We start from the raw sequence: 27,953 nt of genomic DNA, 5'->3' as shown, positions 1-27,953 counted from the left end.
CCCCCTGACTCTGACAGAGTCAGCGGTGGGTTGATTGTCATAGCTTCTCCTGTGCTGTCCCCTCTCAACAGTTTCTGACCATGTTTCTGTTGCAGACATGCTAACAATGCTAATGTTAAACGCTGCATAACTAATACTGGGACAAGGCTTACATGTTGTGTTAAGTAATAAAGAATCAGTAAAGACAAAGATGTTTGGACTTGTGTGTGTTTGATCCTGCAGCTGGAGCAGCTGTCAGAAACCACATCTGTAATGTGGCACCGAGTACAGTCTGACTGACAGCTGGGACACTTTTGTTTTAGCTGCTTAGAGTTGATGCTGGAGGGGAACCTGCTCACCTTGGATATGTTTCTGTAACTAATCAGTTACTTCTTGAAAATGAACTAAACCAAGCTAATCTGCACACTGACTGGAAAACATGAAGAATATAAGCAGCACCCTCTGATGGAAGACTTTTATTGTGAAGTATTTGCAGGAAGTATATATTCATAGCAAACTGCAGGCAGATCACTGAGTGTTTAATAAGACAGGCAGACAGGAAAAGCAGCTCATTAGTGTTGATGAAATCAATGAAGCATCACTTTGTTTCCAGACCGTCAAACAGAAAAGTATCTCCACTTTACTCTGTGACCATCACAACTTCTTAACCATCTTTTAAATTTGAATAGTTTTAGCATCTGTCAGTGAATGATGTTAGTGATAAAGAAATGTGTTCACAGAGGGAGGAAGAGGAGTGGTGTCTGTGAGGAGGAGCAGCTGTCCTGCTGTGCTTTGTGTCAGGACGTCCTGAAGGATCCAGTCTCTACCAGCTGTGGACACTGGTTCTGCAGACAGTGCATCTCCTCATACTGGGACCAGTCTGCTTCATCAGGAGACTCCTCCTGTCCCCAGTGTGGAGAAAGATCCAGAACCAGAGCTGGACTGCAGACAGCCAGTCAGAGCAGCTGTGTACAAAGTAAGACTGAACATCTGTCTGCTGATGGACTCATTTCTGAAAACTGGACTTCTTGTTGTTGTTCAGACATTGAAGAGTTTTCTTTCTCTTTCTTTCAGCAGATGTTGGTCTGCAGGAGGTTTTAGATGAACATAAGATCAGTCTGAGGAGGAGATGTGAACGTGTGACTGAAGGAAGTGATGAAACAGGAAGTAGAACCCTCCTCAACAGGATCTACACTGAGCTCTACATCACAGAGGGACAGAGTGAAGAGGTTCATACCCAACATGAGGTGAGGCAGCTGGAGACAGCTTCCAAGATGGACGCCCTCCATGACGCTCCAATCAGGTGCCAGGACATCTTTAAAGCCTTACCTGACCAACAGAGACCCATCAGAGTGGTTCTCACCAACGGCGTGGCTGGTGTTGGAAAAACCTTCTCAGTGCAGAAGTTCACTCTGGACTGGGCAGAGGGCTTGGAGAACCAACATGTCAGTGTGGTGGTTCTGCTTTCATTCAGGGAGCTGAACCTGATCAGAGATGAGCAGTACAGTCTTCTGGAGCTGCTCCATGTTTTCCATCCAACATTACAGAAGGTCACAGCAGAGAAGCTGGCTGTCTCTCAGCTTTTGTTCATCTTTGACGGCCTGGATGAAAGCAGACTTTCATTGGATTTCACCAACAGGAAGCTGCTGTCTGATGTCACACAGAAGTCATCAGTCAGCCAGCTGCTGACAAACCTCATCCAGGGGAATCTGCTTCCCTCGGCTCTCGTCTGGATAACCACACGACCTGCAGCAGCCAATCAGATCCCTCCTACATGTGTCGACAGGCTAACAGAAGCACGAGGCTTCACTGACGCCCAGAAGGAGGAGTACTTCAGGAGGAGATTCAGTGATGAAGAGCTGTCCAGCAGAATCATCTCCCACATGAAGACATCCAGGAGCCTCCACATCATGTGTAGTATCCCAGTCTTCTGCTGGATCACTGCTACAGTTCTGGAGCACATGTTGACTACAGAGCAGAGAGGAGAGCTGCCCAAGACCCTGACTGACATGTACTCACACTTCCTGCTGGTTCAGACAAAGAGGAAGAAGAACAAGTACCATGAGGGACATGAGACGAGTCCACAGGAGCTGACGGAGGCTGACAGGGAAGTTCTTCTGAAGCTGGGGAGGCTGGCGTTTGAACATCTGGAGAAAGGAAACATCATGTTCTACCAAGAAGACCTGGAGCAGTGTGGTCTGGATGTGACAGAGGCCTCGGTGTACTCAGGAGTTTGTACAGAGATCTTCAAAAGAGAGTGTGAGATCTTCCAGAAACCAGTCTACTGCTTTGTTCATCTGAGCATTCAGGAGTTTCTGGCTGCAGTCTACATGTTCCACTGTTTCACCAACACGACAACAAAGGTCGTTGTGGACTTCATGAGAACAGACTACACTGAGTCATCTCTCAATGTTTTCCTTAGACGAGCCATGGAGAAATCCCTCCAGAGTAAAAATGGCCACCTGGACCTGTTTGTTCGCTTCCTTCATGGCCTCTGTCTGGAGTCCAACCAGAGAGTCTTAGTAGGTCTGCTGGGTCAGACAGAGAACAGTCCAGGAACCATCCAGAGAGTCATCAACAACCTGAAGGAGATGAACAGTGATGAAATCTCTCCTGACAGAAGCATCAACATCTTCCACTGTCTGATGGAGATGAACCACCTCTCAGTACATCAGGAGATCCAAGAGTTCCTGAAGTCAGAGAACAGATCAGAGAAGAAACTCTCTGAGATCCAGTGCTCAGCTCTGGCCTTCATGCTGCAGATGTCAGAGGAGGTTCTGGATGAGTTGGACCTGCAGAAGTACAACACATCATTTTGGGGACGACAGAGACTGATTCCAGCTGTGAGGAACTGCAGGAAGGCTCGGTGAGTCCAGATTGGTTCATCAATATCATAAGGGTAGAGCAGTAGATTTCTTATGCAGAAATACACCAGGGGTTCTGTAGGTTATTGAAAAGGCTGAAATTAAAATAAAGGAAAATTACAGATTTCAGATCAGATTTCCAAATTAAATTAGCTGTCAGTATTATATTTTATATGAATACTTAACAAAGCCATTAAGATACATTTATAAATAATGTTTTCATGGTTTTATGTGACTTAATTTTGATGCGCCCTTGGTTATCCCAGGTTTATTAATTTTTATCATGTAGTGATGTGGAATAAGTCACTGTTAACTTCTTTAACATCAAAGATAAGTAATTAAGATTAAAGTAATTAGTGAATGTCAATGGACAGATATCAGCTAAACACCTGAATCTAAAAAAGTATTGTCAAAACATTAGCCTGGACCCTTCTTTGACTTGTTGAAGTGAAAAAAAATCTCTCACTGTCTATCATTGTGACAGGAGATTTTGTAAAAACTTCATCATAATGTAATTTGGTTTGTTGTTTCGATTTTTATTTTTCTTCATGATAATGAAACATACATTTCAAAAACAATGGACAGAACAAAGAGAGCATCTATGAGGGCATGTAGAGAAAATGTAAAATGACAAATGGGAAAATGTACATTACGATGATCACATCAGTAATGTAGGAGGCAGATGAATGAATGAATGAATGAATGAATGAATGAAGGAATGATTTATTCTTTAGCAGTTACAGCAGAGGCTCTGAAAGAGAGCATGACTTAAGCGGAAAATACAAACTAGACAGATACAGGGGAAACCAACTGAGTCTATTATAATCAGATATTTATATACTTACAAATATGTACGCATTTATAAGCTGTGTTTGCTTGAGCTTAATCACATGTATAAAGGGAGGTAGCTGTAGAAGAGACATTTTTTCCACATTTCATGATGTTGTAAAGGCTGAATCTTCCCTTCACTGCCACTCTGACATTTCCAACATCATTTCAGTCAGAACTTTATAGATGAATATTTCTAACAGGATCAGGATTTGCCAAATGTCTCTGAATGTGGGACTGTACAATTCTCCAAATACTCACTGAGAGAAAATCTTGCCTCATGTCATGCATAAGAAAGCAGATGCACTTCACATCACTGTGTCTCTACTTGAGGATATGTAAGTAAGTAAGTAAGTAAGTAAAGTAAACTTTATTTATTAAGCGCTTTTCGCAGATAGACAATCACAAAGCGCTGTACATAAATATTAAGATAAACAATAAAATCGATAGACAATGTACACAATATAAAAGATCAAATGAAAATAATGTAAAAAATATAAAATATGAAGAGATCAACAAAAGGCTTGTTTAAACAGAAAAGTTTTTAACTGTTTTTTAAAACAGTTATATAAAATATAGACAGTGACCAAAATTCATTGAAAGCATGTGTGATGACGAGAATCAATACAGACTATCTGAATCAGCAGAGGTGCAGCAGGATCAACAAACTAATCAGCAAGGCTGGAAGCATCATTGGTCAAAATCTGGAGGTCTTTGAGTCAGTGAGGGTCAAAGGGTCACTGCAAAGACTGCTCAACATGAAACAAACTTTAAAGTCAGAGACACATGACTGAATTATCAGAAAGGAAAAACGTGTACATGGAAAAAGTTTGTACATGGAAGGGATGATGAAATTCACAAAAGATCTTTAATAAGAGTAAAGAGTATATTTGTAATCTCACTACATTTGTCAAGATACTGTCAGACTGTGGGAGACTGAAAACAATCATGTTTTTGACCATGGCATCAACTTATATCTGTTTTATAAACTTTTTATATCCTTCCTTGTGATTGTGAAGTTAAAGTCACATCAGTTTGTACAATATCATCATGAATCATGAATATCATTCCTGAATGTAGGAAATAAACCCCACAATCACCAAAGAGATTTGTCTTAAGCTAACACACACAGCCTGTCTAAAAAGGCTCTATTGCTCTTCTTTTTATCCCACACATCCGTGCAGCTGATATTCCTAACTTTCTACTCTGTCATTCATCATGTTGATCAGGTTTATGCCTGGTTGTAATTTTATATGATTAAAATGATGCCTGATTAACTATGAACAGAATTACATTCAGATATACTTTCTGTTATTGTGTTACTGTAACCATGAGGAGGCTGGATGTTAAGTCCTTTACGTCATGTTTGATAGAGATAAATCGGGGCTTCTCACACCTTTCCACAGAGCTCAGTTAATATTATTTCACTTCACCTGTCTCTGTCTGCTCCACGTGTGAAGTGCGCCACATGTTTTAGGAAAAAGGAGAAGGTAGTGCGAGGAGAAGTAACAGCAGTAACCAGCAGCATAATGACTTGCACACTGAGTGCACATAAATGAATACTTTCAATAAACTTTGATATTTTTCATTAAGTTTATCTTGTAATTTATCATTTTAATCTAAAATAACAAAGTAAATATACAAGGAGTGCAGAATTATTAGGCAAATGAGTATTTTGTCCACATCATCCCCTTCATGCATGTTGTCTTACTCCAAGCTGTATAGGCTCGAAAGCCTACTACCAATTAAGCATATTAGGTGATGTGCATCTCTGTAATGAGAAGGGGTGTGGTCTAATGACATCAACACCCTATATCAGGTGTGCATAATTATTAGGCAACTTCCTTTCCTTTGGCAAAATGGGTCAAAAGAAGGACTTGACAGGCTCAGAAAAGTCAAAAATAGAGGGATGCAGCAGTCTTAAAATTGCAAAGCTTCTGAAGCGTGATCATCGAACAATCAAGCGTTTCATTCAAAATAGTCAACAGGGTCATAAGAAGCGTGTGGAAAAACCAAGGCGCAAAATAACTGCCCATGAACTGAGAAAAGTCAAGCGTGCAGCTGCCAAGATGCCACTTGCCACCAGTTTGGCCATATTTCAGAGCTGCAACATCACTGGAGTGCCCAAAAGCACAAGGTGTGCAATACTCAGAGACATGGCCAAGGTAAGAAAGGCTGAAAGACGACCACCACTGAACAAGACACACAAGCTGAAACGTCAAGACTGGGCCAAGAAATATCTCAAGACTGATTTTTCTAAGGTTTTATGGACTGATGAAATGAGAGTGAGTCTTGATGGGCCAGATGGATGGGCCCGTGGCTGGATTGGTAAAGGGCAGAGAGCTCCAGTCCCACTCAGACGCCAGCAAGGTGGAGGTGGAGTACTGGTTTGGGCTGGTATCATCAAAGATGAGCTTGTGGGGCCTTTTCTGGTTGAGGATGGAGTCAAGCTCAACTCCCAGTCCTACTGCCAGTTTCTGGAAGACACCTTCTTCAAGCAGTGGTACAGGAAGAAGTCTGCATCCTTCAAGAAAAACATGATTTTCATGCAGGACAATGCTCCATCACCACACGCGTCCAAGTACTCCACAGCGTGGCTGGCAAGAAAGGGTATAAAAGAAGAAAAACTAATGACATGGCCTCCTTGTTCACCTGATCTGAACCCCATTGAGAACCTGTGGTCCATCATCAAATGTGAGATTTACAAGGAGGAAAACAGTACACCTCTCTGAACAGTGTCTGGGAGGCTGTGGTTGCTGCTGCACGCAATGTTGATGGTGAACAGATCAAAACACTGACAGAATCCATGGATGGCAGGCTTTTGAGTGTCCTTGCAAAGAAAGGTGGCTATATTGGTCGCTGATTTGTTTTTGTTTTGTTTTGAATGTCAGAAATGTATATTTGTGAATGTGGAGATGTTATATTGGTTTCACTGGTAATAAATAAATAATTGAAATGGGTATATATTTGTTTTTGTTAAGTTGCCTAATAATTATGCACAGTAATAGTCACCTGCACACACAGATATCCCCCTAAAATAGCTAAAACTAAAACAAACTAAAACTACTTCCAAAAACATTCAGCTTTGATATTAATGAGTTTTTGGGTTCATTGAGAACATGGTTGTTGTTCAATAATAAAATTATTCCTCAAAAATACAACTTGCCTAATAATTCTGCACTCCCTGTATTTTTACATGTCAAATTAGAAAAGCTATGTTTAAGTTGTACCTTTGTGGATTACTGTCTGTTCCTCAGAGTAAGAGAAACTTATTTAAGACTCCTGTCAGATCTGAACTTGTTATCAGCACCTGAAGTCTCACTGACAGACTGTGGACATTATGGAAGCCTAAATGTGACACCATCTTCCTTCTTCATCTGCAGATTAAAGCCAAACAAAGTGTCACGATCTGCGGAGGCAGACCGTGGGTGGTGTGTGGGTGTGGACCCAGGTGCGAACACACGAGTAGGCTGGAGTAAACTTAACTGAAAGCGAGCCTTTATTGTGGCGGTTACAAGAAGTGCAAACAAGGCAGAAACGCAGTGACAAACTAAACTATAACTAAACTGGGAAAATGATACTAGGAAAAGCTAAGAAGACACGTGAAACCAGAATTATAAATACAAAGACTGGCTGTGACAACATGGAGGGTGGAAACACAGACGACGCGACACAGACTGCATGAAACACAGAGACTAAATACACATGAGGGATGATCAGGGAAGTGGGCACACATGGGAGCACAGCTGACACACATGAACCTAACGACAGGACAGGAGAAGTGAAACTAAATACACTGACATTGAACATAGACTTTCAAAGTAAAACAGGAAACATGGAGATAAAACATGACATGAACTTAACATAACTGCATAGACAAGAAACGAGACGCTTGAAACAAGGGAGACTGGGTGCAGGGTGAGACAACATAAACTACTAAGGAACAAGACTAAATTGCAATCTAGAAATAAACAAGGTGAACTAAGATAATGCACAAAAGAATACAAAAGATACATAAACTCAAACACTGGGTCGCTCGACCCAGGACCATGACACCAAGATTCTCATTAAAAGTCTGCAGGTCTGAGAGAGACTCAATCGTTGTGTCAAACACAGTAAGAGGAGCTGAAGCACAGATGTGAAGAGCAGATTCATCAGATGATGACCTCACTCTGTTTTGTCTTCATATACATTCAGTCTGTGTTTATAATGCAGATTTTCTGCTTTTATAATAACACATTTTATATTTTCTATCATCACAGACTGACTGACTGTGGACTCTCGGATACTCACTGTGAAGTTGTGGCCTCAGCTCTGAAGTCCAACCCCTCCCATCTGACAAAGCTGGACATGAGTGTAAACGACATGCTGGATTCCTCAGTGAAGCTTGTGTGTGCTGGACTGGAGAGTCCAAACTGTCGACTGGAGACTCTGAGGTGAGTTCACTGACTGCAGCTGTTGTTGTTTTTCTGTATTTCAGATCTTTGATGTTTGAAACTTTCTTTAGTTCCTTACTGTTCAGGATGTGTTTGAAAACAAATGTGAAGAAGTTTGAGTGCTTTCAGAAATGTTGTGTCTTTCCAAATGACTGAACAACAGTTTTTCCTTTTGGCTCCAAACAGAAGTGACAGACTTGAGCAGGGTTCATTTAAAGGCTGACAGAAGTGGAGTGGTGACGGGGAGATGTTTGACAGGACAGTGTTTCAGCCTCCACAGGTTCATGTTGTGCTCCATCAGTCAGTGAAGATGAAGTCAGTACTGATGAGGCTGTAGAGTGTGTGAGGGATGTGAATGAGGATGATGAAGATCTGATGATAGCAGATAAAAACAGGCTGCAGAGACTTTGAGCTTGTGTGGAAACAGAGAAAAAGAAATACACGAATATCAAAGCTAATAAAGGTGAAGTTAGGAGCTGTGATGATGTTCATGGTATCAGAAGCTGATCTGGCTGCTACAGAGACGACCCACACAGCTGCTGTGGTGAGGTGTGTGCTAAAGCAGAGGAACACAGGCCCAAACATGACGACAAAGCAGGATTCAGGCTCTGTGAGAGGATTTCAAGCTGGAGAAGAGAAAGGACTCTGTTGGACTGACTACAGAAAGATGGAGGCTGAGACCAGCCAAAGTGTTTCCATGGAGCCCAGTCAGACATTCATTTATACACTAACGTACAGAAGTGAATGGGGACAATGAATCCATAGATTTAAATGTAGAAATAGTTCTCAGTTCATTTACAGAGTTTAATACAGTTCGTGAAGATTTGAGAAATGTTCAAAACAGCAGCTCAGAAGAAGTCTGCTTCAAAAAGTTGGATCCAATTCCAATAGTTTGTGATGCACTTGAACACAGCGTGAGCAGTTCACTACCTAACCTCACAGAGACTGTCAGTCTGGACCTTTCTTTATTTTTATTGGCTGTCAGTGAGATTTCAGAGCAATCAGAGCCTGTGGGTCTGTGTATGAAGTATAATCCATGTGCAGTTGTTGAAGTTGTAGAATGAGAAATGGCAGTTTTGGGGTATTTCCTACTTTCATTGTCCTGCTTGTGCTGATGAAAATGTTTATTGACGTGTGAATGAATTCTCCAATGCTTAATTCTGCCTGAACAACGTGAAAACTTTGCTTATTTTGTGAAACACAATTCAAAACACAATTCAAAGGCTGGAGCAACCTATTAGAGGTATTTAGACTGAAACAGATTAATACTCAGATTTGTGCCTTCACTGTTTCACAGAGGGTTAAAAGCAAATGTCCACAGTTTAGACTTTAATTGCAGAAGATTTTATTAATGCAGCGGAATAATCAAATCACATTAAATCTTATTTACTGAACCCACTCTGAGCTAATGCTGATTTAGTTCTAATTTTTGGGGGGAGAGAGGTTGGTGGTGAGAAACCTTGGAAGTCTTGAGAAGCTGCAATCCACCTGGAAAAAGATGAAAGTCCAAATACTTTTCAGAATTAGAGAAGGATCACACCGGAGACTGTCCCAGAACCCCAATTTATACTTTGTCAAGTGCCCACTCGCCCCACTTTTTTCGTTCTCTAATATAAAGTTACTAAATCAGGTGTTTACATAAGATTCACTGATCTTCAGCCTCATCTAATCTCTCTATCTCTCTCTTTTAGCATTGAAAATTCCATTACATTTGAACATTCAGTCACACGTGAAAACACTTCACTTAATCTTTCATTCAGTTCAGATTTCATTAGCTAATGCACTTTAGCATAATCCCTTTTATTACAAATACTTTTGTCTTTAAAACTCGGAGTAAATTGTGATTGACAAACAATGCAAATATTTAAAAACATATGAAACATGACACAAACACATATGTATTTTCTGTTTTTTTCAGACTGAGTTGCTGTAACCTGTCAGCTAGAAGCTGTGAATCTCTGTCCTCAGTTCTCAGCTCCCAGACATCTAGTCTTAGAGAGCTGGACCTGAGTAACAACAACCTTCAAGATTCAGGAGTGAAGCTTCTGTCTGATGCACTGCAAAGTCCACACTGGAAACTGGAAACTCTGAGGTCAGATCAAAGACTGTTCATTTCTCATCCAGTGACATAATTAACCAGTGAAAACTTTTAGCTTATAAATATCAACTTTATCCATTTGTTGTTGTATCTTAGCATTTTTTAATATTACTAAATCTGAATCTCAATTTTCAGATTTTTGATGTTTACAATAAGGAAATTGCAATTTCAGAAAGTCCTGAAACATTAAATATTGGCAGATCTAGTAACTCATCACTGCGTCATCGGTATACTTTAAATTTTTACCCTTTGTGTGTGTGTGTGTGTGTGTGTGTGTGTGTTTTATTGCAGACTAAGTGGTTGTAACCTGTCAGGGAGAAGCTGTGAAGTGCTATCCTCAGTTCTCAGCTCCCAGTCCTCTAGTCTGAGAGAGCTGGACCTGAGTAATAATGACCTACATGATTCAGGAGTGAAGCTTCTGTCTGCTGCACTGCAGAGTCCACACTGGAGACTGGAAACTCTGAGGTCAGATCAAAGGCTATTTATTTTTTCATCAAATTATATAATTAACCAATGAAAACTTTTAGCTAGTAAATATTAGCTTAATGCATTTGTTGTTGTATATCAATTTTCTAATTTCTGACATGTTTCAAATAAGGAAATAGCAATTACAGAAAATCCTGAAACATTAAGCACTGTCAGATCTAGTAACTCATCACTGCATCAAACTTTTAATTATAACTCTGTGTGTTTGTGTTTGTGTTTGTGTGTGTGTGTGTGTGTGTGGGGTTTTTTTTTGTAGACTCAGTGGCTGTAACCTGTCAGAGAGAAGCTGTCAATCTCTGTCCTCAGTTCTCAGCTCCCAGTCCTCTAGTCTGAGAGAGCTGGACCTGAGTAAAAATGACCTTGAGGATTCAGGAGTGAAGCTTCTGTCTGCTGCACTGCCGAGTTTACATTGTACACTGGAAACTCTGAGGTTAGGATTCAATCTGTCCTCCTCAGCATTATTTTTGAATAAGTCTTACATTACTAAATATATGGCTATTGTGAGGTGCTTTTTATTTACCTTTGGGTTGATTATTTGAGTCTTAATTACTCTCTGTAAAGATTTTCACAACAGTACTAGGGCAACTAAAATTTACTTTTGGTTGTTGATAATGTTTTTTCGACAACCAAAAGTAAGTAACCAAAAGATAAGGATTTTTCGTTGATTAGTTGACAATTATTTCAATAAGTCCTATCTCAGCTTCCTAGTGGAGCCTCCTGTTCTAGGCTCCAGTAGGAATATCAACTTGTTTTCTCGTCCCAGAGCAAATTCAAATAATGACAGAAGAAACGCATGAATTTCAAAATAATTAAACAGATTTTAACATTACTCAATAGGACCTGTCATGGAAGTTTTAAAACAACCTGCAAACACCCTTCGTGAGCCTTATTTGAAGTGAGCTTAATAAACACATTGCAATGTGCTATGATCTCTTCCTATGGTCACCGCCCTCACATCTTATATACACACACAGACAAAGACATTCCACAACTCTTACATGTTGGCCCATGTCACAGGCCTATACATTCCCTTCAAGGAAGAAAATTACGACTATGTTTTTCACTGAGCTTTCACCTGGAGATTTACATCCCTGATAAGCAGGAAGAGTCTCATTATCATTTTAACGTCTCCCATGAACTTAAGACAGCCCCACTGTGTGTGTGTCTATATATGTGTGATAAGGCCCATTTGTGGTGCACATGCATAAAACTGGTGAAACTGTGATTCTACAATTACTAAAGTGATATAATAATCAATGCAACAGAAAAGAAATCTGACAGCACAGACCTGAAATAAATGAAAAAAAAAAGAAATTGGATTATAGAAATTGAAGTGCTAGTAATATTTAAACAAAAAATAATTTGCCGATAGGAAACTAAGAATGGCTTCTGCCCATAAGATTAAATAAAGCTTCAAATTAAATAGACTGGAAAATAAAATCTTTTTCAGTCTAACTTGCTCTTACGTTTGAGATGATGTTCCCAGCAGCTGACCAGGTATCAATGCAATAAACTAACTTAACTCTATAAATTGATACATTCAGTGTTGACATTATAGCTCCACCGCATTTTATATCGTGCACTGTGGTCATGGTGTCGTGAAAGGGGAGCTTCACTTTGCTCAGTCTACATTTAGCTTTGTTTCTGTGAAATTCTTTTACATTATTTAAAAATCTCTCTTTGTATTTCCTTCCATTCTCCTGTTTTGCCGTTAGTGCTACGTTCTTCTTTGTTAGTATTGAATGGGTTCTCGGCAGACGATATAGGCGATAGAATACAGGAACTTATGGGGGCATATTAATGTAGATTTAGAACATGGTATCTGTTTCACTGCTCATTCACAAAAGGAAAAGACCATTTACAACACAATATACAAACGCACTCAAACACACATGACTACACCCACACATGAGCTACTATTTTCCATGCTCAGAGTTAAGTTTATTCTTTATTTCAGTTAGTTGCTATTTAGTTCTGTGAAGGGAAGCTGCAAAGTAAGAATTTCATTGCTCTGCGTAACCACTTGTGTTTTGTAGTGTATATGACCATAAACTTCTTAAAATCTTGAAATTCCAATTCATTATTATCAGGCTGTTATAAAATCCCTGAAAAGCCTTTCAGTTGATCAAAAATTCTGCAGCAAGAACACTGACAGAGACTACAAAGAGCAACCATATTTCTCCCATATTAGCTTCTCTTCATTGGCTCCCTGTTGACTCGAGAGTCAGTCCAAAAAACCACTTTACTCTCAGACTGCTGGCTTTGGTCACCAGTATACCCTCCCCAAGATCAGAACTGATAAAGAAAGAGAAGAAGTCAAAACTTGAAACAATGATATTGCTGAATGTTTTTTTTCTCATGTTTTCAAACTGTTACGATTCCTCCTCTGTATGATCTGTAATCTGTCCATCTCTGAACTTCTGTGCTGAAATATCAATAAAATGACAGAAAAACCAACACAACACCTACTTGTTGTTCCTAGAGTATTTAAAAGTACAATGGGAGGCAGAGGCTTCAGTGGATTTAAAGCCCTGACCTTCTGATCACCGGGCGGCCACTCTACCTACTGAGCTTCCCCTTCTTGCTCTCTTCATGTATAAAGGAAGTTTTTCTTTCCCATTGTAGCCAACTACTGCTCTAAGGAAATTATCAGATTGTTCAGGTGTTTTCTGTAACATTGCAAAGTCTACTGCTACACAACTTAAGACCACTGTTGCTAACTAAGCTAACTAGAATTAAATGGATGGAATGAATGAGGGTGATTATGTCAGAAAAAAAAGAAAAACAAGGACAAACCTTCACTGAAGTGCTCACAGATGGATTGTTGTTTTGTGTGTTTGCAGTCTGTCATGCTGTCTGATCACAGAGAAAGGCTGTATTTCTCTGGCCTCAGCTCTGAGCTCCAACCCCTCCCATCTGAAAGAGCTGGACCTGAGCTACAATCATCCAGGAGACTCAGGAATGAAGCTGCTGTCGGCTGGACTGAAGGATCCAGGCTGGAGACTGGACACTCTCAGGTATGGAGAGAATGTCTGTGTCCCAATTCAGGGTCTGCACGCTTGAAGTACGCACACCACGCGTGCACTATGTACGGTGCTCACTAAAACTACGGGAAGTGCGGAAGTGAGAGGCTTGTGAAATGGGACTGTCTAGCCTTCGTCAAGCTGTTCAGGTTGCCTAGCAACCATGATACTAACCACGAGAAACGTTACATACAGCATTGTTTGACAGAAATGAAGGAGAAAAAATGTTTTGTTGGTCATTCATTTTTGTCATGACATCACTTTGATTAGCTGAGACCACGGGACTGTAAAACATGATAGTTGGGCTTCATTTCTGTACTGAACAGTCATTTTAAGATTAGCTAGTAAATAACAATTAGCTCATGTTGTTCATGAGACTAAAGTCATCTCACTGTGGTAATGCAAATATAATATTATAATATGGCCCAGGGCTGTTCGATATAACTATATATATCGGATGACGATATAAAAACGCTCTATCGCTTTCCTATTACGCTATCGGTTGTTTCGTGGTGTGTGTTTACAGCAATATTTTTCATCGTTTGATGCTCACTGTAGTGTCTATATTAATTACTATTAATATTAAGTTCTGTCTTTCTCTTATATTTAATATAACCACACTACGGGCGGACAAGCGCCTGTTTTTACATGTTGTCGTTAGCAACAACGACGGTAAAACCATCGCGTGGCTCCGCTCTCCGCTTGTTTGTTTTCCATGTAAACCTTTCAGAATAAAGCTCAAGATCCTGTTGAGACTTTTCAAAATAAACTGAATCACTTGAAAGAGTATGCAGAGTGTTTACGGGTGAGAAGCAAAAAAAAGAGCCGTTAGGTGCTAAAAAATAAACCTTAGACTCAAACTTTGAGAGATAACAGCAGCCGTTACAACTTATGTCTAAAAATGTATCGTTTCATGCATCGGTTAAAACACTCGACTCCAGGTAAAGGACGCCCAGCTGAAAACACTTCACGCAAGTCGAGTTGCCCGGGATTCATAGAATTTACAGAAAATAATACATTTTTGTGATTTATATCGTTGTCAGGACGATAAATGTCTTATATCGGGATATGAGATTTTTGTCATATCGCACAGCCCTAATATAGCCAATGTTATGGTATTGTCACATTATTATTATGATATATATATATATATATATATATATATATATATATATATGTGTTATGGTATTGTCAGATTATTATTATGATAAAACACCCAGCACGCCCCTGCGGGCGGTTTATCCTTCAAGCTCGGGTCCTCTACCAGAGGCCTGGGAGCTTGAGGGTCCTGCGCAGTATCTTAGCTGTTCCCAGGACTGCGCTCTTCTGGACAGAGATCTCCGATGTTGTTCCCGGGATCTGCTGGAGCCACTCGCCTAGCTTGGGAGTCACCGCACCTAGTGCTCCGATTACCACGGGGACCACCGTCACCTTCACCCTCCACATCCTCTCGAGCTCTTCTCTGAGCCCTTGGTATTTCTCCAGCTTCTCGTGTTCCTTCTTCCTGATATTGCTGTCATTCGAACCGCTACATCGATCACTACGGCCGTCTTCTTCTGTTTGTCTACCACCACTATGTCCGGTTGGTTAGCCACCACCATTTTGTCCGTCTGCATCTGGAAGTCCCACAGGATCTTAGCTCGGTCATTCTCCATCACCCTTGGGGCATCTCCCATTTTGACCTTGGGACTTCCAGGTTATACTCGGCACAGATGTTCCTGTACACTATGCCGGCCACTTGGTTATGGCGTTCCATGTATGCCTTGCCTGCTAGCATCTTGCACCCTGCTGTTATGTGCTGGATTGTCTCTGGGGCATCTTTACACAGCCTGCACCTGGGGTCTTGCCTGGTGTGATAGACCCCAGCCTCTATGGATCTTGTACTCAGAGCTTGTTCTTGTGCTGCCATGATTAGTGCCTCTGTGCTGTCTTTCAGTCCAGCTTTGTCCAGCCACTGGTAGGATTTCTGTATATCAGCCACCTCCTCTATCTGCCGGTGGTACATACCGTGCAGGGGCCTGTCCTTCCATGATGGTTCCTCGCCTTCCTCCTCTTTCTTGGGTTTCTGCTGCCTGAGGTATTCACTGAGCACACTGTCAGTTGGGGCCATCTTCGTGATGTATTCGTGGATGTTTCTTGTCTCATCCTGGACTGTGGTGCTGACACTCACCAGTCCCCGGCCCCCTTCCTTCCGCTTAGCGTACAACCTCAGGGTGCTAGACTTGGGGTGAAACCCTCCATGCATGGTAAGGAGCTTTCTTGTCTTGATGTCAGTGGCTTCTATCTCCTCCTTTGGCCAGCCTATTACCCCAGCAGGGTACCTGATCACGGGCAGGGCGTGGTGTTGATGGCCCGGATCTTGTTCTTACCGTTCAGCTGACTCCTCAGGACTTGCCTGACCCTCTGCAGGTACTTGGTGGTTGCAGCTTTCCTAGCGGCCTCTTCATGGTTCCCATTCGCCTGCGGGATCCCCAGGTACTTGTAACTGTCCTCTATGTCTGCAATGTTGCCTTCTGGTAGTTCAATCCCCTCAGTTCTGACTACCTTCCCTCTCTTTGTTACCATCCGACTACACTTCTCCAGCCCGAATGACATTCCAATGTCATTGCTGTATAGCCTGGTAGTGTGTATCAGTGAATCGATGTCTCGTTCACTCCTGGCATACAGCTTGATGTCATCCATGTACAGGAGGTGGCTGACAACCGCTCCGTTCCGTAGTCGGTATCCGTAGCCAGTCTTGTTAATGATCTCACTGAGGGGGTTCAGGCCTATGCAGAACAGCAGTGGGGACAGATTATTATTATGATATAAGAGCATCTCCTTGGTAGATCCCGCACTTGATGGTGACTTGTGCTATGGGCTTGGAGTTGGCCTCTAGTGTTGTGTGCCACATTCCCATTGAGTTCCTGATGAAGGCTCTTAGGGTCCTGTTGATCTTGTACAGTTCTAGGCATTCCAGTATCCAGCTGTGGGGCATTGAGTCATAGGCCTTCTTGTAATCAATCCAGGCTGTGCACAGGTTGGTCAGTCTGGTCTTGCAGTCTCGGCTGACTGTTCTGTCTACCAGTAGCTGGTGTTTTGCGCCTCTGGTATTCTTGCCAATCCCTTTCTGTGCCCCGCTCATGTATTGACCCATGTGCCTGTTCATCTTAGCCAATATGATGCCTGACAGGAGCTTCCATGTAGTACTGAGGCAGGTTATTGGTCGGTAGTTGGATGGGACCGGTCCCTTCTTGGGGTCCTTGGGGATCAGGACCGTCCGACCTTCGGTTAGCCATTCCGGGTGTCTCTCGTTAACTAGCAGCTGGTTCATTTGTGCTGCCAGGCGCTCGTGGAGTGCAGTCAGCTTCTTCAGCCAGTAGGCGTGAACCATGTCGGGCCCTGGTGCTGTCCAACTCTTCATACTGGAGACCCTTTCTTGGATGTCTGCCACTGTGATGGTTACTGGACCCTGTTCAGGAGGTCGCTATGGTCTGCCCTCAGATCCACTAGCCACTGAGCATTGCCGTTATGGGTTGCGTCCTTCTCCCATATGCTCTTCCAGTATTGCTCCGTCTCCAGCCTTGGTGGTGCTGTTCTGTTATTGTTCCCTTGCCACTGAGAGTACACCTTTGCTGGTTCTGTGGAGAACAGCTGGTTTATTCTCCTGCCTTCTATCTCTCTGGTGTACCTCCTCAAGCGGCTGGCCAAGGCTGTGAGTCTTTGCTTGGCAGTTTCCAAGGCCTCAGGTCTTGCTGTATTTCTTATGCACCTTCTTTGTCGCGCCTTTCTGCAACTCCGTTAGTTGGCTAACCTCCCTTCGTGCTACTTTGATCTTGCCCTCTAGCCTCCTTCTCCATGGAGGGTACTGCCCCTTGTGGCTGTTCAACTTGTAGCCAAGCATCTCACTGATCACTGCTGCCGTAGTGTAGATCAGCTTGTTAGTGTCATTAACATCATCTAGCAGACCTTCTGAGGGTACTTCACGTAATCTTGGTAACCGGCTAGCGGGGGTCCAGGTTTCAAGCTTGGCCATGATCCTATCTTTCAGGTCAGTTCCTCTCGCACTCAACGATCCTTCTCCTATCGCACTTGGGGCTATGTACCCAATCTCGGGTGGGGTGATGATATCTCCCCCCTGACCTGGCGTCCTGACTCCTCCTTGCCGTAGCATTTATGTTGTACCTCGTCAATCTCTAGCTGTGAGAGCAGTCCCTTCTTTCGAATGTTGGAAAGCTACTAGTTGTTTCGCCGTCATTGTGGATGTTGGGTATCGAAGAATCCATAGGTCCCTCATCCTATTCATGTAACCCCTTCCGCCAGGGTTACTTGCGTAGTAGCATTCCAACAACGCCCTGTTTTCATCTCTTGCCCACCGATGCCTTCTTGTTCCAGTAGCCCACTTGTCGTCAGGGTGCCCTGGTTCCTCAACACCTGACGCGGACCTTGTTGATCCGGGCGACGTCCGAGCCGGCATGCCTTCATATTTATCTTCATATTTAAAATTAAGTCAACACTGAAAGTACAAACATCACTAATGTCACACAACTTTGCCAACATGTGGCCAACAGTAATGTTTTATCGTTCTTCGTTATTAAACATTCGCACATAAATAAGTGACATCATATTCAGTACTTACTTTTGACAGATCACTCTTCATTTATTTACCATTTGGTTAGATCTCTGTTTAACTGTGCAGTTATTTTTAGAAAAAAAATCTCCCTGAGACTCTGAGTAGATGGATGAAGGAGGAAAGTTCTATCATTAGAACTTTTGGAACCATATTCTGTACATTTACAAACAAGCAAGCATGGAAAAATGTGTGTCTGCATTTATTTGTTCAGCATACAATGTTGTGGATAAAAGCAAGGCACAATAAAAGTACAAAATACAACGGACACTAAAAATGAAGTCCAATAGAGTGGAAGGATTAAAAAGAAAAGTTAGAATTAACTGTGACTCAAAATGAAGGTAATGAAAATCCATGTTAACCCCAATTTGCTGTGATGAATTAGTGTGAGTGTTAGAAAGCACTAACATAACAAAAGCATAGAACAAAGTGCTTGTATGAATGGGTGAATTAGGCACATTGTATAAAAGCGTTTGTGGTGCTTAGAGTAGAACCAGTCCAATTTGTAAAGGTGTTTTAGTGCTGTGGTTTTGTCGGTAACCAGATTGGGCTGGAAACAAAAGCATGTTAAATGCAGCTGCTCACATCTCAGGTGGGAGGAGCTAAAACATGAGGTGAGGATGTGCGAAATGAGAGAGGAGGACAGACTGAAAAGCACAATGACCTTAGGCATCGGCCCTTTAACACTTTAATAAATGAACTAAAGAAAACTAAGACTTGGGAGAAAATCGATTTTCCAGCAAGACAACAAGAAAAGTTCCTCAGAAATAGTTGACAGAGAACACGTCCAATCCCTGAGCAACCTGACAGAGCTTGGACCCTTTGAAGTGCTGTGATTGCTCCCAGAGGTGAATCTGCTAAATATGGACGTACGAGGCCTGAATATTTATGGAATCACTTAGTTAATCTTAGAGATTTTTAGTCATTGACAATATTTTGAAAAACTCTGTTTTCAGTATGACATAAAATAAACTTTATCAGGACATCCATGTTTAAAAACAAACAAATTACTTTAACCATGATTTAATTTATTGACGTAATCAGGGGTGAGACATACAGCTAGCAGTTACATAAGGCTGCTATAGTGCAGGATAGTGCTGTACTGACCTATTAAAGCCACAGCTGAACATCAGTCTGCTGGAATCACATCTGCTTCTTGTCCAGTTGTGTGAAGAACACAGACATATAGAAACTCTCTAGCACAACATTATGAGCTCAAACTTCTAAGTTTGCATTTATGATTTCCATTATTGCATTGACCCTCACAACTACTACATAGTAATGTAATAAATACAGATTACTATTACTATTATCACTACTCCTCTTCTTTTCCTAATAAATCTGTATATTTTCACTATTCATATGGTTGATCTAATTTTTGTCTATGTTAAGTCGTACTTGTGTGTTTGTGGACACACACAGAATTTCAGTCTGTGTGTGTGACAAAGAGGCAGACAGGAGCAACTAACATTTGGGAAATATTTGAAACTCTGATAAGCTAATGCTGTTTATGGGCTGTGTAAATGTGTGCATGTTGAAAGAGACTGTGCTGCTCTGACCCCTCCTCCTTTCAGGGTGGAGCCTGCTGGAGTCCGATGGTTGAGACCAGGTCTGAGGAAGTGTAAGTGTGTTTTTAATGGGATTCATGAAAACAAAGCAGCACACATTCAACCATCTTCATCATGTCAGGAGTCATCATCAAAGTGTCAATCAATGAACAGATGATGGATCAATAACTGCAGCTGGATTGTGTTTGTTCTCTCCATCAGATTCCTGTCAACTCACAATCGACACAAACACAGTTGACACAAAGCTCCAACTGTCTGACAACAACAGGAAGGTGACACGTGATGTGTGGGAGGTTCAGTCATATCCTGATCATCCAGACAGATTTGATGGTTCTTTTCAGCTGCTGTGTAGAAATGGTCTGACTGGTCGCTGTTACTGGGAGGTCGAGTGGAGAGGAGGTGTTGCTATATCAGTGAGTTACAGAAGCATCAGAAGGAAAGGAATCAGTGATGACTGTTTGTTTGGATGCAATGATCAGTCCTGGAGTCTCCACTGCTCTTATGATGGTCGTTGTTCTGTCTGGCACAATAACAGAGAAACATCCATCTCCTCCTCCTCCTCCTCCTCCTCTGTCTCTAACAGAGCAGCAGTGTATGTGGACTGTCCTGCTGGCACTCTGTCCTTCTACAGAGTCTCCTCTGACACTCTGATCCACCTCCACACCTTCAACACCACATTCACTCAAACTCTTTATCCTGGGTTTGGGGTAGGGCTCTTACCTATGTTAGGTGGTGTAAAATGCTATTTCAATTCCTCAGTGTCCCTGTGCTGAGTATAAAGAGTGTCTCCTGTTAGAGAAACACTCTGACTGTTGAACAGTTCAGTCTGTACATGTCTGTCTCTTTCACTCACAAACACGTTTTTTTCATTCATGGATTCAATCAGTTGATGTTTGAAACTCTTCTAAATGATTCCTTGTAAACTTCTTCCTCTTCAGTCCTTTAAAGATGGAATCTCCCATTATTCCAGGATCCACATGTTGTTTTCTGTCTTTTTCCACTCAAAGCTTCACAGTGAGTCTCAGTATGTTGTGTTTCTCTGAAGCTCAGTTCACAACCAGCTCCTCTGCATTTTCAACAAGTCTGAGCTCATTAAAATGAATCCAAATGTTTGATTTCTCTTTCTTAATGGGATGTTTCCAAACTCTCCACATGCTCTTACTGTTTCACTCATTGTTGGAAGTTCATCATTTGAAAATGTTTCAGCCATATGAGCTGAAAATATTGGCTCAATAGATTTGAATGCAAGTCTAAGCAGAATATGATTGTGTTGAGGATGATAATGCATGTGGCTTATCTAATAAACAGCAAAGGCTTCAATCCTCATGTGAAACTGGTCTTGTGTTTTCCCATGTGAACAAGAACACGGTGCAGTATGTTGGCAACAGCTTGGTTATCAAAGTCTTAGAAACATGTAAATATGTGTGTATAGCACTGCATATGTTGTGTATCACTTTAGTTTGTATGAAACATGAAAACTGTCACAAAGGGTCCTGATGAAGAATCTGCTGGAATTTGGTGACAGACATTAGATTTACTTTGATGTCAAACTTTTGTAAGTTAGCTCACTAGAACTAGCAGACCAGCTAACTAGCAGACCAGCTAACTATCTTCATCATCATCTCCATCAGCCCTCACAATACTCCACCTTCATCAGCTTCATGTTCAGGAGCCTGGATGGACAGTAATTCTTTCCATGGGTTATGGTGGGACATTGAGAGCTGAAGTCAAACAGCAGTGAGAAATGAAAGACTGTTTCTATTTAGTCTTGTGATGTGCAGCTTTGTTCAGAGCATTAAGGCCCAGCAAAGATTACTGAGGTCACAGAGTCCCTGATGAAACCTGTGTGCTCATAGAAACTGAAACCAGATGAACCAGAATAGAAGGACATTAAAATGAAGTGTCAGCTGCACAAAGGCAAAGCTGTTCAGTTGTTGGTGTGAGTTATTTAAATGGAGGATGGAGTCAGACTTTAAGCTGCTGGACTCAGTCACTATATCCTGTTCTCCTCATAGAAGCTGGATACACAGACTCACCTGTGACACAGTGACACACAGTGTGGCTACACACACATTAGAAAGTGGATCAGTCACACTTGTGCAATCATTTGTTGTGCTGGGAAACCATGAACACTTTGAATCACCATTAATGGCTTTGTTACAGCAACATGCAATCATGAGTTCAAAAGTAGTGTAATGTGTCCTTATGTTAATAGTACTGCAGTATGAGAAGTGCAACATTCAGTGTGCAGAAACAAATCAGGTGCTTTCTAACAGCAGTGTTCCCTTTAACACAGCAGCAGTTCAAATATTTCTGTCAGTCTGAGCTGAAACATGAATCTAATCAAATATCAAATCAAAGTTCTTTGCCTCTGCCAGGACGTCAACATTTGATCTAGTTTGTTCCAAACAAAGTTCCCCTCAGAGTCCAGAGACACCATCATACACTGTTAGCCTTTGCAGTAATTTCCGTAGCTTAGTATTGCAAAATCAACAGTAAAAAACTCTAAAGGATGTTTGCAGTTTAGTAGTGTAATCTGCAAGTAATTGTGGGAAAATTCCATGAGATTACATTATTTTTACGGTAACTCACTGTACCCATGGAAACAGCTGTAAAATACAGGAAATGTAACAATTGGTGATGTTACTGAGATTATACTATTACACCATCGGGATTTCTGTTGTTTTCTACTGTAGATCTAAGAGTAACTACTTAAATCCTCATTCAGAGTGTATTACCATAAAATGCAATTCATTGTGAGAGTAGTATCACATGTAAACTACAATATACAGCATCATTTTTAAGTTAAGGAGTATCCTTATAGATATCTCTATATACTAAAACAGGGGCCAATGTAGGTAACGTATACTTAGACTGATTTCCTTTCTATATGTTACATTTAAAGTAATGTTTAAAAGTTACTTCATTTAGCAGGGTGTAGCTTTTTTCTCTTCTTATTCTTTTTTATACTGGAACTTCATTGTTTCTGTATAAGGTGGTACTTTAAGACACCTCTGCCTAACTACAGTGAACTAACCAGAAGTCTCGAATATGCTCTGGTGGTCATTTTACACAAGTTCAGGTGTCACATCCATGAAACCTACACCACTAACCAGCATCAGTCCTACAACTTCACTCTCAAATTTAATAAATTCTGGGACAAGCAGAAACTGTATTTTTAGCGGTGCATTTTGTGGCAGGCCAGACTGCTATAAAATGCACTCTCCTTGTAGCACCACTTCGTCTTGGTTCAGAAGAGATGTCCTGGATACACATGATAATGTAACACGGGTGTTTTTGTTTGTTCATGTTTAGCGCGTTGGGTTGTGTTTTTAAAGCCAATGTTACGTTTTTAAAGCGTGTTATGCGACAGGTGTGTGTAGCACTGGTTACACATCTCAGAGCAATAGTCGAGACCACACCTTTACCTGACGTACAACGTGACGTATGGCGCACACTTTCAAAACAACAATGGCGGATAGAAGATATTGATCGAGGCGGCTAATGCTCCTTTCGCTGGTTGCCAACCACCATTAAATAACAAGAAGAAGAAAATATTGATCTGCTTTTCTTAGCTTTGCACGTTTAAGACGCAATTCAAACTCAAACAAAGCTGCAAAGCAGGAGAACAACATGGCCATCAACTATTCTCTGCCACAGATCCAGCTCGCTGCAGCACAGAGTGATGATGAGACGGTGGAAGAACAACAGAGACAATTTACGGACCGTTAACATGTGCAACTTAGAAGTAGTCAGAGGTAACTGGATGGAGTTCAGTCAGGTTAAATGCACGGTTGATTGGATTATATCTGAAGATCGTATGCTATTCATGACAACTCTGCTAGACTCCAAATTTCTCGTCCATGCGGGAGTATCTCAAAAGTAAATGAAACAACTAAACTTAACACTTTTTCCCTAAAACGGACTGACATGGGAAACATTAAAGTTGGACTGACACCAGCTAATCAGTCTGAAGGTAAGTGTTTTTTCACTTATTCGAGAGAAGTCAGAAATGTGTTCTTATTTCTGTTTGTTTTGACTTTTAAGCTACCCAGCCAGGTTATTTTCATTCAAATGCTAAGACAAAATGTCAATATCTATGAATGTGGAGACTCAAAAGACTAGTTAGGTAATAGTTGCCGATGGATTTATGAGACTTGATAGAAACTTGGACGTTTGCAACAGGTGAATCGGTGAACTACCGAGGTTGCGCCCAAATGCTTAAAGCTGTTAGCTGGTCAGTGTTTTCAGGTGTGCTTGTACTACCTGTACGGTGCGGAGTGCTGACTAAGTCATGTTAAACCCATTAAAGCGTCGAGCTCAAATATCTTTTCGTTTTTGTGCACTGCTCTCTCGTCTTTTGTCAGCACACATTTTCTGTTTATTGAAGCCTTTTGTTAATCATTTTGATCATGTAAAAACTGGGAATTGGTCTCTATTGACAATACTCTTATTTTTCTTTCTGGGTTTTTTTCATTTAGGAAAGGTAATTGGTCATTGAACTTTTTGCAACTATATGTATTTGTAAATTTTGTGGCTTCCATGCACACAAATTTATATTGTTCAGTTTGCATGTTAAAAGCCACAAACATGTAGCTAACTATAAGCTTTCTTGTGGAACTGAGAACTGTCCTGCCACGCTCAGAACATTTTCTGCCTTTCATTCACATATGCATAGGAATCACAGAACAAGAAGGGAGACCACTGAGGAGAAGTTTTATAAGTTCACGGGTGACCTCAGCTGTCAAGTTCCTGGATGTGGGTATGCTGCACGAAACTGTACAACTCTGTGCCCATCTCAGATTTCACATCAAAGACGGGAAAAAAGTATTATGTCCATTTGAAGATCGCTCTAAATACTTCAGTGTCCGAACATCATTTTCCAGCCGTATTTCTCGAAAACATAAGTAGACAGTTCAGCAGTCAAGGCATCAAGAAATTGGGGAATTTGCCATAATACAAGGACAGGACACAGTTAATCTATTAGGAGACAGTTGGCTTTGTGTAATTTAAAAATGCAGGCTAAAATGCTCTTACCAACCAGCACTATACAGAGCATCATAGAGGAATTTCAGGATCTTCTCAGCTGTGCAATGCACGATGTTCTTGCAATACTGTCTGACAAACTCTTCATTTAATATTCCACAAGCAGAAGTGGACAAAATCAATAAAGAACTTTTTTCATAGAGGACTATATATATATCTGAGTAAACTACTACGTAAACTGCTTCTTGCATTTAAAGGAGGTTTGTGTAGGTTCTGTACAAATCGTAGACTTGAGTCTATGATTTGAAGGTCACTCATAGACTCATATGTCACTGATTAGCTTTTTTTTCTCTTCACCATACTACACATGTACTTTGACAGTATAATATTGAAGAGCGTTTTGGGGCTCACATTGTCTGGTAGATACTTAACAAAGAAAACATAAAAGTAGACACTAAATCTAACACCATTAACCTTTCATTGGTAGTGGTACAACTAAGGGTTTGAAATTGTGACATACTGTAAAATATATTGACTCAAGCTCTTTTCAATGCAAGACCTTGAGTGTGTAGTTCTTTTGCAGTCCTGGGATTACTTAATGAATGCCTAAGTTGGGCTTTAATCTGCCTTAGACATGTAGACACAACTCTGTAGAAACACATAACAGACCTGAACCAAAGAAGCAATGTGTACAAGCAGGCAAAGACAAGTTTTGGAAGTATTTGTACAACACATGCCTCTGCAACAACTTTCCTGGAATTGATTAGGAAACTTTAACAGAGCTATTATCTATCTGTTATGTGTGTCAAATTTCCACAGAATAGTCTTGGTTGTCATCAGGTGACTGTGAAAGCCATGGTGTATGATCACGCCATTTTCATAATCAACTACTCAGTAAATGACAGTGTCATGGTATGAATAATCCTTCAGATTTTACCAGTAGAAAAGTAAAACAATTACATCGTCTCATCAGTAGAACCTAAAAGACTCCTCTTATGGCTAGTCTTTGCACATAATAATCACAGAAGAAAAGAAAGGAATTGATTTTCAATTCCTCTTAATTTCAGGGACTTTCCAACGCCAAAAGAAAAACACGTTGGAGTTAAAACTAGATGCTTTTATTGGAATATACACTGATAAGCTTACTGTCCTGTCATTTTAAACCAGTCAAAATACATAAATAACATATTGTGATCATGCTGAAGACCACAGACAGCAGTCCAGGCGTCAGGTGGGATAAAGGAGCAGGAAACATCACCTGATAAAGAAAAAACAGACAGCAGACTGAATGAATGTAAGAAGGCTTCTTCATTGCACATTTTCCACCAATCTGTCTTTTTTATTCCATCAGAAGATTTTGCAGCTTTTCCACATTTTGAGTTTCTTATGTCTAAATCACACTAAAAATAAAATTTCTGGACACTTAATACAGTTGTTATTAAAAGACGACTAGCTCTCTACATCATTTTCTGTAAACATTTAAATGTTTAGTTCTGAATGTCATGTTTATTACTGCATTAATGTGACTTGCTGCATTGATATTTTCTGCAGGTACGAAGGAAGCAAGTCCCCATCACCTACTACACAAACCTCTTAATCTCCAATCTAATCCAGTTCAGCGGGCTGATCATCATTTTTATCATCAACAAAACCCGTGAACTATTTCTCTATCGCTATGTTTCTCTTGGCATTTTGTGCTGTGCTGTGATTGCTAATATTAGCTTCAAGATGTGCATTGCTACTGAAAGGTATCGGTCTGTCTTTCTCTGTCTGTATTGCATTCAATCACATTCTCAAGCGTCCCTCTAAAGATAAATGTCCTCCTGTATTGACCAGTATGTCTGTCTTGTGTTGCAGGTGTTTGGTCATCACCGTCCACAGTGGAAATGCAAAGGTTCTGTGCTGCTCTCTGTTCTGGTCTGGATCCTGTCTATTATCACTGAATTTGTTGTTGCATTCTTCAAATGATTTCATGCTCTGAGTTAATTTTTTTAACCTCGTCCCTTTTTCCTGTTCGTCATCACTTTGGTTTGGACCCTCAAAACTCTGCCTGCTGTCACCTCAGTGCCCACTGAAGAAAAACAGAGAATTGTAGGAATCTTAGTTCTGTTGTTAGTTAATCACTGTCTGATATTCCTTCCTCTCATGATCGGTTATATCTTATCAATTTCACCTTATTTTCTCATTCCTATAATCTTCGTAAATTTATTTCTGTTCAATCCTTTCATGGCTGTGATTTTGGTTTTTGTGATGCGGAAAGACCCCATCGACAATCAGCTGTTGTCTCTGTGCTGCTACACTGGTGGAGAAGTAGCTGCAGATAAAATGCTACAGCTTCAATGCTGCAGTGACTGTAACAGTACAGTGCTGTACACAGCACTGCAGCAGATGTAGCTGCACATAATCAGACAGGTGGTTGAATGTAACATAGAGAGAGAGACAAAAGGGAAGATTCTGTGAAAGAAGTAGATAAATTAAGCAAACATCAACCTTAATAAAAGTAGTGAAGTGGACATCTGAGATTGATCTTCAGATATTCAGAAGCACTATTCTTATTAAAAGCTTCTTTGGTTATTAACCAGCTGAATTCAGTTAAACTGGGGAAGCAACAAGCATGTTTTGTTTATTGATTGCTTTGTTTACTGCTGAGCAGTCATGGTGGAACATTGCTTATAGTGTTTGCTGCTTCAGATTATTTTACTTTTTTAAATGCATATTATTTTGTTTTGTAAACAGCCATTTACAAAAACACCAGGTTGGTGTTGACAACCTGTAAGTGTTTTGTGTGTTTTTGTAAGCAGTTTTAATTAAAATTCCCAATATTAGTATTTTTGTCTCAACATCACTAGATCTAAGAGCCTCTGTTGCATTTTGGTATGTTGCTTTGGTAATTAAACGATCTTAATGTAATCACGTCCTATTTTCAAATATTCTTTGGTTGAGAGAGAGAGAGAAAGAGAGCAAGACTGAAGTGGATATTAATCTACTGGTGAGTAAAAACAGTTAAAAATGTGAGAAACAAATGAACATGATTTATTGATGTGCAGAATTTAGAGGTGTAAGGGTGGCGGTCAGA

At 40.8% G+C, this 27,953-nt stretch overlaps 1 protein-coding gene and 1 long non-coding RNA gene across 3 annotated transcripts; both read left to right on the top strand.

The window, feature by feature from the left end:
* Positions 1 to 1,085: 1,085 nt before the first annotated feature.
* On the top strand, positions 1,086 to 20,770 carry LOC116326770 (protein NLRC3-like; the record flags this gene model as incomplete). The annotated part of the gene is made up of 5 exons (XM_039608486.1): positions 1,086 to 2,845; positions 10,497 to 10,670; positions 13,535 to 13,708; positions 19,898 to 19,944; positions 20,093 to 20,770. Coding segments are annotated over 5 exons (2,727 nt in total), but the record flags the coding sequence as incomplete, so codon positions are not given.
* A 2,195-nt stretch (positions 20,771 to 22,965) lies between these two features.
* On the top strand, positions 22,966 to 26,725 carry LOC120438008. Of its 2 annotated transcripts, none has more exons than XR_005611582.1 (4): positions 22,966 to 23,867; positions 24,570 to 24,649; positions 26,083 to 26,171; positions 26,429 to 26,725. It is a non-coding gene; the product is annotated as an uncharacterized LOC120438008 (long non-coding RNA). The 2 variants fall into 2 exon arrangements; XR_005611581.1 differs by having other exon boundaries at positions 24,570 to 24,653.
* Positions 26,726 to 27,953: the final 1,228 nt, after the last annotated feature.

The sequence above is a fragment of the Oreochromis aureus genome, linkage group 3 (assembly GCF_013358895.1).
Source record: "Oreochromis aureus strain Israel breed Guangdong linkage group 3, ZZ_aureus, whole genome shotgun sequence".
NCBI lineage: Eukaryota > Metazoa > Chordata > Actinopteri > Cichliformes > Cichlidae > Oreochromis > Oreochromis aureus.
The sequence above is the reverse complement of the archived record's forward strand: the minus strand, read 5'-3'. Positions and strand labels throughout refer to the sequence as shown.